Here is a 13,992-nt window from a genome sequence, read left to right on the forward strand (position 1 = left end):
TAAAGAAAGAGAGGAAATGGAATCAGTGATTAAAGGCAATCTTATGGAACTTTGTTATGCAAAAGCACAGAGAAATTTGGTGGTAGCTGGCCGTGCCCTGAGGTCCTTATAAAGGCGGGGGCATTTACACAGCACAGTTTTCCGTCACTCCAAGTTAATTGTGGTCTGAAAACATGCACAATAAGATACCACATTCATTACAGAATACTGTCATTGTTGAGTATATTATTATTACTCTATTACTATGACTGTAAGATAAATTAAGTTAAGCTAATCAGTATACGTAAATTGATAGGTATATACAAATTGATCTATCAGTTAAACTGACTAATTATACATAAGACTTGGTACTATTTACAATGTTAGGTACCAATTGGGTCTTGGAGAGAAACCCCTAAAGATAAGAGGATAACAGGGATGGGGCTGTGCAAGGCAAATGCACAGCGGGTAGAGCATTTGCCTTGCACAAGGCCAACCTGGGTTGATTCCCAGGATCCCATATGGTCCCCTGAGCACCGCCAGGGGTAATTCCTGAGTTACCAGAGTAACTCCTGTGAATCACTGGGTGTGACCCAAAAAGCAAAAAGCAAAAAGCAAAAAAAAAAAAAAAAAAAAAAAGAGGATAACAGGGAAATGCTTCTGTGATGGAGCCTAAATAGGACATTTTTCTCAGAGTCCTATCTTACTATAAGAAGGCAGATCTTGGGCCGGAGCGATAGCACAGCAGGTAGGGTGTTTCCCTTGCACGCGGCCGACCCGGGTTCCATCCCCGGCATCCCATATGGTCCCCCAAGCACTGCCAGGAGCAATTCCTGAGTGCCAGGAGTAACCCCTGAGCATCGATGGGTGAGACCCAAAAAGCAAAAAAAAAAAAAAAAAAGAAGGCAGATCTCTGATGCGATATGTAAGATTAGCTCAGTCCCTCCACTAAGAGCAAAGCTCACTGGGCAGCATAAATGTGGCAATAAGTTTAAAGAACAAAATGTTTTTCATGTACGGTCACAGTTCACAGAATGACTTTAATAATCCTCCTCATTTCCCATCAACTTTTCCCCCATTTGGGGTTTCAGAGGTTAGAGAGATAAAGAAAAATGTTTAAATTCTAAAGAACAGAAAGTCAATAGAAATAAAACTTTAGGAACAAAGCAGCCTCAGATGCAGACAGACCAAACACGGCTGATTACCAGCAAGAAAGCGTTCATTGTAACAGGGATTTTACCCTTTCTTTGGCATTCCTCAGTCCCCCCCAAAAAAGGAGCGCTACAAACCAATGATAATTAGCGATAGTTTTACTCACACCACAAGCATTTTAATATGGCACTCAATAGAAAGGGAGAAAAGGCCTGTTTACTTAACTGTTTTTTTTAAAAAAAACTGTACTATTTCAATCAAAGGCCACTACAAACTATTAACTAAATGAGCAAGAATTGCTGTGTGCTATAATGTTAAGATTTGCAAATGAGGTTTCTACCAGATTCATGTTCTATTTCTAAACTTAAAAATACAAAATGACTATAGTTGTTTCGTTTTCATGTTGGCTGGTTTTGAAAAAAAATGTTTAAAATCAATGGTTTCAAAAACTCCTTGATTATTTGCAGTAAGCGTAAAAGAGAAAAATTTTAAATAAATTTGATTATAGTATAAAACAAGATTTAAATCAAACAATGGCATTAAAACTTCTCATATAAAACTAATTCTACACATTTAAATTGTAATCTGCTGGGGCTGGAGTGATAGCACAGCGGGTAGGGCGTTTGCCTTGCACGCGGCTGACCCGGGTTCGATTCCCAGCATCCCATATGGTCCCCTGAGCACCGCCAGAGGTAATTCCTGAGTGCAGAGCCAGGAATAACCCCTGTGCATGGCTGGGTGTGACCCAAAAAGCAAAAAAAAAAAATTGTAATCTGCTAATTGTAAAACTATTAGCAGAACAAGTTCAGATGTCTATTACATATAGGCAGCTGCATTATTTGCCATCCAAAATTATTTTCCATTTTTATTTCTACATTATATACAGCCCCCAGTTTTTTAAACATGGTTTTTCATAACACACAATACAGTGCTACAGGAGTAATCTATATTGGTGCATCTCTATCAGGAGTCACTAAATATTCATAATTAGTTGTCAAAAAGTAAGATACCTCATGCCTACAGGAGTGTATCACACACAAAAAAATGAAAGAAGAAATTTTCAGCCAACTCCAAATTCATGTCAAGGATCCTCCCTCCTTATTTTTTTTTTTTGCCTTTGGTTTTGGTCTGGGGTCACACTGGTGCTTCTCGGGGCTTACTCCTGGCTCTGCGTTCAAAGATCACTCCTTAGCGGGATTGGAGGATCATATGGGATGCCAGAAGTCAAACCTGAGTTGGCTGCCTCTGGGTGCCACTTAAGCACATTAACAGTCATTTCCAGAGACTCACAAATGAATCTCGGAACTGAACTGCCTGGATGTCTCTGGACTTTGTGCCATGTTGATTTCACTGGTGTGCCTCAGCTGGGAGCCAGCATCAACACACCACCTGCCCCAAATGAATCCTAGCAGTCTCAAACTTCAAGAGCCCAATGAAAAACCCAGGTACGTGGGACCAGTGACTGAAACCTCTAGGTTTCAGAGGGCTCCGGGGCAGGCCTTCTCATCTCCTTGCCCCTTAAGGGTCCTGGCTGTCATGCCCATGAACTGCTTGTGGGTGCCATTTAAGCACATTAACAGCCATGATGCAGAAACTCATAAATGAATCTCAGAACCAATAAGCTCGCTATAGAATTCTCCAAACCCCAATTATTTAAAATTTTAGAATTCCAGGAGTGCACAGCTGCAAAAGTGGCTGTACAACATCTCATGTTATTCATAACAAACAATACAAAGTAAATTAGCACCTGCCAGTGGCAGGCAGGCTTGAGTGGTGGTGGGAATATTCGAAATAACGGTGGTGGGAAAGTTTAATGGTGGTAGGATTGGTGTTGAAATAGTGAATGTAATCAATTATTGTGAACAACTTTATAAAATAGCACTATAACACTGTCTCACTGTTGTCCCATTGTTCATTGATTTGCTCGAGCAGGCACCAGTAACATCTCCATTGTGAGACTTGTTGTTACGGTTTTTGACATATTGAATATATCAGCTTGCCAGGCTCTGCCGTGCGGGTGGGATACTCTCAGTAGCTTGCCGAACTCTCCAAGAAAGACAGAGGAATCAAACCAGGGTCGGCCATGTGCAAGGCAAACACCCTACCCACTGTGCTATCACACAGGAGGGGTAACTGCGGACATAGATGGTGGGGAATGTGCACTGGTAGAGGGATGGGTGTTTGATCATTGTGTGATTGTAACCCAAACATGAAAGCATGTAACTATCTCAAGGTGATTCAATAAATTTTTAAGTGACATTAAAATAAGTGAGCACTTTTATGACTAAATGAGTTTCAGCAACAACTATTTATATCACTGCCAGACAACAAGTGCCACCTATGGAAATTATCTGCCTTTGTATATGAAGCACTGCTGCCTTTGTGAATCACTGTGAGATAGAGTTCAGATTTACAAACTTTCATGATTACATTTCCGTCATACAATGATCGGCACCCATCCGTCCACAAGTGCCCATTCTCCACAACCATTGTTCCCAGTATCCCTCCCACCACCCCCACCTATTTCCAGCCTCTGCCTCTGTGGTAAGCACAGTCCCTCTTTCTCTCTCCTTTTGGGAGTTATGGTCTGCAATACAGGTACTAAGGGGCCATCATGTTTGGTCCAATGTTTACTTTCAGCACACATCTCCCATCCCAAGCAATCCCTCCAACCATCATTTACTTAGTGGTCCTTTCTCTATCCTAGCTGCCTTTTCCCCCAGCATGTAAGCCGTGGTGCGATCCTACTGGCCCTTATCTCTACTCCCCTTAGCACACACACCTTCTTGCATCTGCTCAGGTCTTTACTGAGAATGAAAGTAAAAGCTTTTTCTCTACTGTTCTGCAAAGACAACATTTTGTGTTACAACTGGGAGGTGCTGCTGGTTCCTAGTGGATAGCTGCGAGGGATATGATAAATATTCCACAATGCATTGTTCGGAATGGGAGATGCATGCGGAAAGTAGACTAAGGACCAAACATGATAGCCTCTTAATGTCTCTATTGCAAACCATAATGGCCCAAAACAGACAAAGTGTAAGAAGGAAGGTGCCTGCCACATGGGTGGGGGTGGTGGGACGGATGCTGGGAACACTGGTGGTAGAAAAGGCACACTGAAAAGGAGAGAGAGAACAAAAGGGAATGCCCTGCCACAGAGGCGGTTTGCGGGGGGCGGGCGGGGGGGGGGCTCGTGGTATGAATACTGGAATCATTGATGGTGGAGAATGGTCACTGAGGAATGGTTACTCAATCCTTGTATGACTGAAACGCAAACATGGAAGTTTGTAAGTATATAACTGTACCCCACGGTGAAAGAAAGAAAGAAAGAAAGAAAGAAAGAAAGAAAGAAAGAAAGAAAGAAAGAAAGAAAGAAAGAAAGAAAGAAAGAAAGAAAGAAAGAAAGAAAGAAAGAAAGAAAGAAAGAAAGAAAGAAAGAAAGAAAGAAAGAAAGAAAGAAAGAGAAGGAGGGAGGGTGGGAGGGAGTAAGGGAGGGAGGGAGGAAGGGAGGAAGGAAGGAAGGAAGGAAGGAAGGAAGGAAGGAAGGAAGGAAGGAAGGAAGGAAGGAAGGAAGGAATGAAGGAAGGAAGAGAAAAAAAGAAAATGCACACTGGTGGAGGGATTTAGTTTTTTCATGAGTAAAACTTAATCATGAAAATTTGTAACTGTATCTCACAGTTATTCAAAGTGATTCAATAAAAAATCATAAATGTCCTACAATGCAAAGACAGTGCTCTATAATAACCAATTATTTGGCCCTAAATGTAGTTAATATAAAGGTTAACAGACCTTATTCCAGATCTATCTACCAACATCCAGGAAATACAGGAGACAGAAGAACATGTTTGAGGATATCAGATACAATGAGCAAAACCTAGATTGTAGGAAACTCTAGGACAAAGTGACTTTAGTTTTTCCAACAAATTAAGAGTGAGAGTTCAAGGAATAGAAATAGAAAGCAAACCCAAATTGATAGACATACACTTTCAAATTTTATTTGGATTTATATACAAATAATCAAACTATATAAATAATCTTAAAAATTGGGATATTTTAAAATCTAAACACTCATTTTTAAGGTATGATTGTAAATTTGTTATAATGTTTCCTATTTACAGACAAGTACTAAATGTTTACACATTCATGAGTTTTATATCTGATCTTTATATATCTGATATATGATATATATTTTCTATCTGATATATCTTTATATGTTTTATATTGAATAAATGGTTCCAAATAGGGATTTCCAGCCACTGTGGGAGGTGAAGGAGAGAAGGAGATAAAGGAAAAAAATGCAGGCAGGACAACATAGCCCTGAGAGCATTGATAACTGACAGATGAGTACATATGGGCTCATTGCACAGTTTATTCTGCTTTTGTATATGTAACTTTTCTTAAAAGGAAAAAACGCAGGGTTTGGAGAGATATTATATTAGGTAAGGCACTTGTCTTGCGTGTAGTTGACATAGGCTCAATCCCCAGTACTCCATTGTCCCCTGAACCCCCCCCCCACCCCGGAGAGATCCCTGAGCACAAAATCAGGAGTCAAACCCTGAGAACAGCAAAACAAAAAATGTTTAAAGTAATACCATGTAATTTCCAGAGGGGCAGGCCTGAGAGGTGGGAGGGAACTTGTGGAGGAAAAGTCATACTGAATTATTATTAAATTAGAAAACATTGTATGACTGAAACAACTGTCTCATGAACAACTTTGTAAATCTCAATGCCTTAATAATAAAGTTAATAAGCAAGCCAAAGACAAATAACTTCTTAAACAACAGAGTTAAGTGAGCTTCAGGCGATAACAGTTTATAAATTTCCACCACTAAAAAAAGTATTCCAAGATGCCAGGTATAGAGTTTGGGACTAAGATAATCCTTGTTTCTAAACAACAGAGATGCTTCATTTACCCTGTGCTATTAATGTGAATATTACCTGAGATAGTGATTGGTGCTCTGAGAACATCCAGTTCCCTTTCCCACTTCCCACTAGAGCTCCAGGAGGGAAAATTAAACTGAGGGATGCCTTCCCCAACCCACCCCACTCCTTTCATAGCACTTTCTAAAGACTTTGATCCAATTCATTTGCGTCCTTTTGCCTACCAAGTCAAAGCACTAGCAAAATATGCCAATTTTTTTCTTTATTTCCTGCAATTTGTTAGACTTTTTACATTCCTCCATAAATAATGCATGGCAATAATTAAACAAGGTAGAGATAACTAGAAAAGAACACCACATGATTAAGCACCCCTATGTGTGTATGACTTGTATTGGAAAGGTGAGCCCTGCCTGAAGTGTTCTCCACTTAAGTGATTCTGGAAACAAGGACCAAAATGATGCACAGTAAATTGTGGCACTTCCTTTACATGCAACGGAACAGGGTTCAATTTCCAGAACCCTATATGGTCTATGGTCTTCTGAGCCCTGCTAGGAATGATTTCTGACTGCAGATAGAGCAAAGAGCAAGCCCTCAGCACAGATGAGGGGTGGGGTGTGTGTGTGTGTGTGTGTGTGTGTGTGTGTGTGTGTGTGTGTGTGTGTGTGTGTAAGGAGAGAGAGAGAGAGAGAGAGATTCCAGGAACAAAATGAATCTGGTTCTCTTCCCCAAGTTAATTCCTTTAAGTTCCTTCCTTTCCTTCATTCCTTTTTATAAAAGCTGCTTGGATACTGGTACCACCAGCTTTTATAACGTAAGATCCATTGGCAACGTCATGAGGCAGTCGGACTGGTGACTTTACACTTGGCTGCAGGGTGTTCACATGGAATAAATCCAAGCATTCTGCTTCAGCTGCCATTATTTTCCCTAAAGCAGCATTTTCACTGGCCCCATTGCATTTGCAATAAAGCACTCATTTTTCTCAACTTGTAAATAAGGGATAAAGACAGACTGCTGGCTGGTAGCACAGACCACTAGTTCTCTTAAACTTGTACAAGGTAGGATTTTCCCTTGTAAATAAAGTCCTTCAGGAAGAGCAATCACCAGACTTGGAAGCAGAAGATGGATTAAGCCCTCGGGTGCCAAACACTGTGGAGCCTTGAACAAGTCCCCCAACTCTGGACTGTGAGCTTCTTGGTCTGTAAGCAGTGTCTAAGATACACAAAATCTGTCTAGCAATCATTAGAATGCAGAAATGTTCAAATAACTCCCGCAAAGCTTGAAACATAAACTTAAAATCAAAAGAAAGGAGATTATAACAGAACACATAGCAAACATATGAAATACAGTATACCTAAAATGAGTTTTAAGAGGGAAGCATATAAACTCTAGGATTTTTTTGGATAATTTTATAAATGATAAATTTTGGGGCTATTATGAGAAACTTGTATCTGACTGAAGCTGTATTCAGGTGGACCAGTGGATTGACAGAATAATTCCAGACTCTTATTTCTAAACAATGTATTTCTACATTTTACTCCATAATACCCCAGGATTGCACTCTATATTTAGTAATGGAAATACTGTATCACTGTCATTCCATTGTTCATTGATCTACTCCAGCAGGCACCAGTAATGTCTCTATTACTTCCAGCCCAGAGATTTTAGCAGCCTCTCCTTACTACTCTTTCCCAAGGATTGGAGGCTCTTTCAGGGTCAGGGCAATGAGACCTATTGTTACTGTTTTTGGCATATCGAATATGCCACAGGTAGCTTGCCAGGCTCTGCCTGTGTAGGTGGGATACTCTCGGTAGCTTACTGGGCTCTCGGAGAGGTGTGGGTGTGAGGGTGTGTGTGTGTGTGTGTGTGTGTGTGTATGTAACTCCTATGATTTATTGCCTACTGATTGAACTCCATTAAATATGATGTGGTAATTATATAAAATGGGTAGGAAGTGTCTTATAATGTGTCCTGAAAGCAGACACATGGAAATACATAAACCTTATATATTGGTTTGTGTTTCACTTATGTGCTAATCACTGACAACCTTACATATTATGCTGTCATTTTAATAAGGAATAAAATAAAATAATATTTTAAAGGAAGAAATACAAGGCAGAGAGCACTTAAATACTTGGGTAAAAATAGACTCCTATCAGAACATCACCTCTAATCCACAAAAGAATCTGCCAAGACATTTCAATCACGAAAGTCATATTGTTGACATCTCCTTCCATCAACAAACCTAACAAATTGATTAAAATGCCAAAGGGACAGAGATGAAACCAAATACAGAGGAAAGACGGAACAAGACTCACGGCAGTCCTTCTCGTCACTTCCATCAGCGCAGTCTTGGACGTGGTCACACCTATACACAAGTGGGATACATTCTCCACTGGAGCATGTGTACTGACGGCTTCTACATGAGGGGCCAGCTGTGAAGGGAAAAAAAATATTGCTTCTTAATTACTGCCAAATAAATAATTAATTATCTGCTGCTAAATAAATGATGAGGTTTAAAAGGTAGGTAGAGTTTATACTGCAAATAAAATTTATAGGGTCATGAGCTGCCCCAAGAAAAGGAGGAGGCAATACAAAAAGTTAAGGCACTTTCAGAATATTATAAAAATGCACAGACTCCTGTCACACTCATGCATACTAGTGTAAATTACATCAAAAATGTTGAGAATTCACTTAATTAAAAAGCTACATGTAAATGAGATAAGTAAGAATTTTGCAGATACTCCAGAGAGATAATACAGTAAGGAAGGTGCTTGCTTTGCACACAAACAACCCTGGTTTAATCCTGAGCACTGTCAGAGGTGATCCCTGAAAAGATATTAGAGCCAGAAGTAACCCTTCATGATAGTCGGAGGGCGGGGGGGGGGGGGTGGGCAGGAGAACTTTGGGTTTTTCCTGCTCTGTCTTGAACATGTATATCCTCTCTTTCTCCCCTCTCAAATTTTTATAACTGAACTTCTTTCAATAAAAGAACTTTCTTCAAAAAAGTATTTTGCAGGTAGAAGCTTAAATGCTTCCCCCTCAGAAACAAAATTCTTTCATTGGCAAATGATTAACAAAATAACTTTTACCCATTTCCAATCATTCAAGGTTAACCTTTTGCTAAAGCAAAAGTGCAGGGATTCCAAACTTAGATTCCCAACCACTTAGCACCTGTTCCCCACAATACCCACCCCTCTCCAATGCACCTGAGGCTACTTCTGCCCCTGTCCATGGTTCCAGAGCTTCCACCAACTCTGGGAAACACGGCTATAGAGGATTAAGTATACTTCTGTATTTCTAGCAGGGGCTGGAAAAATAACACGGAGACCAAGGCCTTGCACAGAGCTTACTTGGGTCGACCCTCAGCACTGCAAATGGGCCCCAGAGCACCCAGGAGTCACAAGATGGATAATTCTATGGGTACCTTGACGCAGACATCCCAGGGATGTCCAACAGAATATAGATTTCATGTGTCTAAATTGGGATGTCATTCTGCCCACATAGAAGTCATGAGAATAACTGACATAATCCTAAAAGTGTAAGCAAGTAAAAAAAAATCCTGAAGAACAGGGCTCTGAAAAACATTGAAATCCAAGGCTAACCCCAAAAAAAACAAACAAAATGATCAAAGAGAACCAGGAGCATGAGAAGGCCTAAGATTCAGGGGAGAGCTTCAAGCAGGGAGTGGTAACAGTGCAACAGCCCGTCACATGTGATGAGAAAGACCATGGGTTGGCACATCAATTGTTCTCTATTGTAGGCCAGAGAGATTTTATTGCTACTATTTTCTTTCTTGTGGAAGCTCATCCTGGCAAACCTGCTTGCTAGGATCAGTCACTGCGTCACTAACAGAGCTACAGAATTTAACACGAAGTCAGAAAGGATGGAAGGTTCAATTGAAAAATGTGCAGGCCCACACAAAGCACTTTCCCACTGCCCATCACACAGTAGCCAATAAATGTTGGTTGCTTTCATCAGTACAGCACTTGCCTCTGTGTGTGAGTCCCTGGGTTTAATCCACAATCGCACGAAAATTTAAAAAATCAAGTATGATATAAAAGTAACTGAGTGAAACACAGGAAATTGAGTAATTTCTACATCACTGAGATACACTGATAATTCTTCAGTGCATTCCCACTTTCAATACCACCCCACCAGAGTGAGGATACAGACACCCATTCTCTTGTCACATTACACTCAACACTAAGAATTGTCCCATTGTGGTTTTCCTCTCTAATAGATTAAATGTTAGGTGTCAGAAAAGGCCAAAACCAGAGTCCTGTTTAAAGACTCACGGCAATTCAGCTCATCTGAACCATCCATGCAATCTGGGTCTCCATCACACTTCCAGTGGTCAGGGATGCAGAGCATCTCACTCTGACACCGCCACTGGTGCCACTCGCAAGAAGCATCTGAAACAAACCAGAAATGGGCTTAATATGTGAGATACCACCCTTATTATGCACATAATCAATGTCAACTTCAAAAATTAACACATTGATTTCTGCTCGATATATTTGAATGTGAATGGTGAGCAACACTAGAGTATCATTTGGTAACTCTAGAGTTTTCATTCATGGTTAATCTCCACAATAAAGGGATGATCCGAAGTGGTACAAGAGACCAAAATGGTACATTTGCACATAAAAAGTAAGGGCAAAATTATTCCACCTAATTTAAAGCAAAATAATAAATCGTGAATTATTAATTACTTAAAATGTTTTAAAAAGCTTTTCAGGATTGCCATGATTTAGTCCTGAGGCTTAATGTTTGCATCATAATACATGGTCAATACTTATGACACGGTTTGCCTTACAAAAAGAATTAAATGATGTATTTAAAAATATTGTGCATTGGTAGATACAATATTAATGTCACTGAAGCTGCTTTTACTTCGCTAAAATCACCGTTACAGGACATTGAAATGTAATAAAGACGTGAGATGATTGTAGACGGCCAGGGAGGATTAGAGATATAGTTCAGGAGTTGGTTAAAATATTTGTCTTTCATGCAGCCAAACTGGTTTCTATCCCTGACACTGCTTATGGTCCCCTGCCACCACTATAAGTGATCCCAGAGCATAGAACCAGGAGTAATTTCTGAGTAGTGCTGTGTGGGGCCCAAAAATCAATTTTTAAAAATAGCCCGAGGGTGCAAATAAGCACAGTAGAAATGACATCTGTACCTATATGTTCATTGCAGCACTGTTTACAATAGCCAAAATCTGGAAACAACACAAGTGCCCTAGAACAGATGACTGGTTAAAGAAACTTTGGTATATCTACACAATGGAATACTATGCAGCTGTTAGAAGAGATGCAGTTATGAAATTTGCTTATAAAGGGATAGACATGGAGAGTGTCATGCTAAGTGAAATGAGTCAGAAAGAGAGGGACAGACATAGAAGGACTCCACTCATTTGTGGAGTATAGAATAACATCACATGAGGCTGACACCAAAGGACAGTAGATACAAGGACCAGGAGGATTGCCCCATAGCTGAAAGACTGCTTCATGAGTGGAGGAGAGAAGGTAGATGTAATAGAGAATGGATCACTAAGAAAATGATGGCTGGAGGAACCATTAGGGATGGGACCAAACATGATGACCTCTCAATGTCTCTGTTGCAAGCCATAATGCCCAAAAGTCGAGAGAAACAGTATGGCGAATATTGTCTGCCATGGAGGCAGGAGGAGAGTGGGAAAAGGGGGATATACCGGGGATATTGATGATGGCAAATGTGAACTGGTGGAGGGGTGGGTGTTTGATCATTGTGTGAGTGTAACCCAAGCATGAAAGCTTGTAACTATATCGCAGTGATTCAATAAAAATTTTTTAAATGCAATACAATACAATAAAATAATTAAAAATATTTTTAAATCTTTAAAAAAAAAAAGTAAGGTCATGAAACTAGTATGGTGTGCATGCAGGAGGTACAGATTCCTCCACCACTCAGTAGCCTGAGCACTGCCAGGAGCAAATCCCAAGCAGAGCCAGAAATAGTCCCTGAGCACCACTGGCTATGGCTCAAAACCAAGTCAAAAGTAAAGTAAAAATAAAAACTGATACGTATTGAATCATTTCCTCAAAAAGGCCTGAAACTATTGTTAATGTCATCACTTCTCTACTCATCTACAAAGTAAACCAGAAAAGGTACTGAGGCTGTTTCTATCACTTAAAGGCCCAAGTTTTAGTTATAGCTGAAATACAATGCTTGGCCTGCTCCCTTCTTACTTACAGCAGCCAATTTCATCCGAGTCATCCAAACAGTCTTTGGTCCCATCACACCTCCAGGATTTATTAATACAAAATCCATTTGCACAGCGAAATTCGTCATAATCACATCCTGTAATCCCACAAAAAACCAATATTGGGCCGGAGCAATAGTATAGCAGGTAGGGCACAATAAATAATGCTATGAAGAACTTCTTTTAAATAACTTGTGTATTTACGGGGGCCCGAGCGATAGCACATCGGGTAGGGCATTTGCCTTGCACTCGGCCGACCCGGGTTCGATCCCCGGCATCCCATATGGTCCCCCAAGCACTGCCAGGAGTAATTCCTGAGTGCAAAGCCAGGAGTAACCCCTGAGCATCGCTGGGTGTGACCCAAAAAGCAAAATAAATAAATAAATAACTTGTGTATTTACAATATGAATTAGCAGATATCACTATCACTGTCACTGTCTTCCCATTGATCATCAATTTGCTCGAGCAGGTGCCAGTAACATCTCCATTCGTCCTATTCCATTGTAGTAGCCTCTCTTTACTCATTTTTCCCAGCGGTGCTGCATTGGAGGCTCTTTCAGGGTAAGGGGAATGAGACCCATCATTGTTACTGTATTTGGCATATCAAATACTCCACGGAGAGCTTGCCAGCCTCTGCCGTGTAGGCAGGATGCTCTTGGTACCTTGCCAGGTTCTCTGAGAGAGAAAACTAAGTAGATAAGGATACACAATTTAATCTATAAGAAAGTAGTAACATATAGGGACCAGAGAGCTAGTACAGCAGGTAGAGTGCTTGCCTTTGCATGTGGCTAACCAAGATTCAATCCCATGCACACCTTATGGTCCCCTGAATATCAGCAGGAGTAATTCCTGTCTGTAGAGTTAGGAGTAATACCTGAGAAGACTCAGGTGTGAACCAAAAACAAAAGAAACAGCAACAGCAAAAGTCACATCTAAAAACAAAAGAAGCTTAGAAAAAGACCAAGGATTGAAGAGCAAGCATAGCACGTAAGGCCTTTTGCACATAGCCTAACTAGGGTTTGATCCCCACCACTGTACATGGTCCCCCAAACACCACCAGGAATAATCACTGAGCACAGAACCAGGAGTAAGCTCTAAGCACAGCTAGATGTAGGGGAAAAAAAGATCAGATTCTGTTTAAATAAGAATAGCATGAGCTAATTTTCATCTGCTTGTATGTGTTTAAGTTTCTCCACCCTTTATTTTTATATGCTTTTTTGGTGTTAAATCATACATAGCTAATTATATGCCAACATTCATAAATTCAGAACAATTTTTTAATTTTGTAACTAGTCACAAAGATGCGAGTTCTGTAAGTTCATCTGCAAGTAAGTTGTTGTTTTTGTTCAATGCATAAGCTAAACAAAAATCTGTGCAGCCAACCTGAGTATACAAATGTGGCACATTCCCCAGAGGCTGTGATATTCCCTGGTGCTATCACAGAGAATATAACATAAACAACTTACTTTAGCCAATATATCCTGCAATTTTCCTGGTTCTCCCCAGAACTCATTTGGCAACTGATTTCTCCAAAATATCCAACCACTGGCCTGCTCCTGTATTATGTGCCAAGTAGGAAACTTTTTTTTAAAAGACAGAGGCCAACACCAATTTTATATCTTTCAGAGAAGGCATAAAATTATTCCTTCTCAAAATCAAGGTGTAGAGGAATAATTTGGGAGACTGGAAGAATAATTTCCCCAGTAAATGTAAAAACTACCAATGTGTTTGGGGGC

At 40.2% G+C, this 13,992-nt stretch overlaps 1 protein-coding gene across 1 annotated transcript in view; it reads right to left on the reverse strand.

The window, feature by feature from the left end:
* LRP2 (LDL receptor related protein 2) overlaps positions 1-13,992 on the reverse strand; it is a 186,506-nt gene that overhangs the window by 126,787 nt on the left and 45,727 nt on the right. Inside the window, exons 3-5 of the mRNA XM_055121247.1 lie at positions 12,247-12,354; positions 10,305-10,421; positions 8,325-8,441 (exon numbers count right to left, since the gene is read on the reverse strand). Of these exons, the coding sequence (XP_054977222.1) occupies positions 8,325-8,441; positions 10,305-10,421; positions 12,247-12,354 (342 nt within the window). The remainder of the gene's footprint in view (positions 1-8,324; positions 8,442-10,304; positions 10,422-12,246; positions 12,355-13,992) is intronic.

This window comes from Sorex araneus, chromosome X, assembly GCF_027595985.1.
Source record: "Sorex araneus isolate mSorAra2 chromosome X, mSorAra2.pri, whole genome shotgun sequence".
NCBI classification, from domain to species: domain Eukaryota; kingdom Metazoa; phylum Chordata; class Mammalia; order Eulipotyphla; family Soricidae; genus Sorex; species Sorex araneus.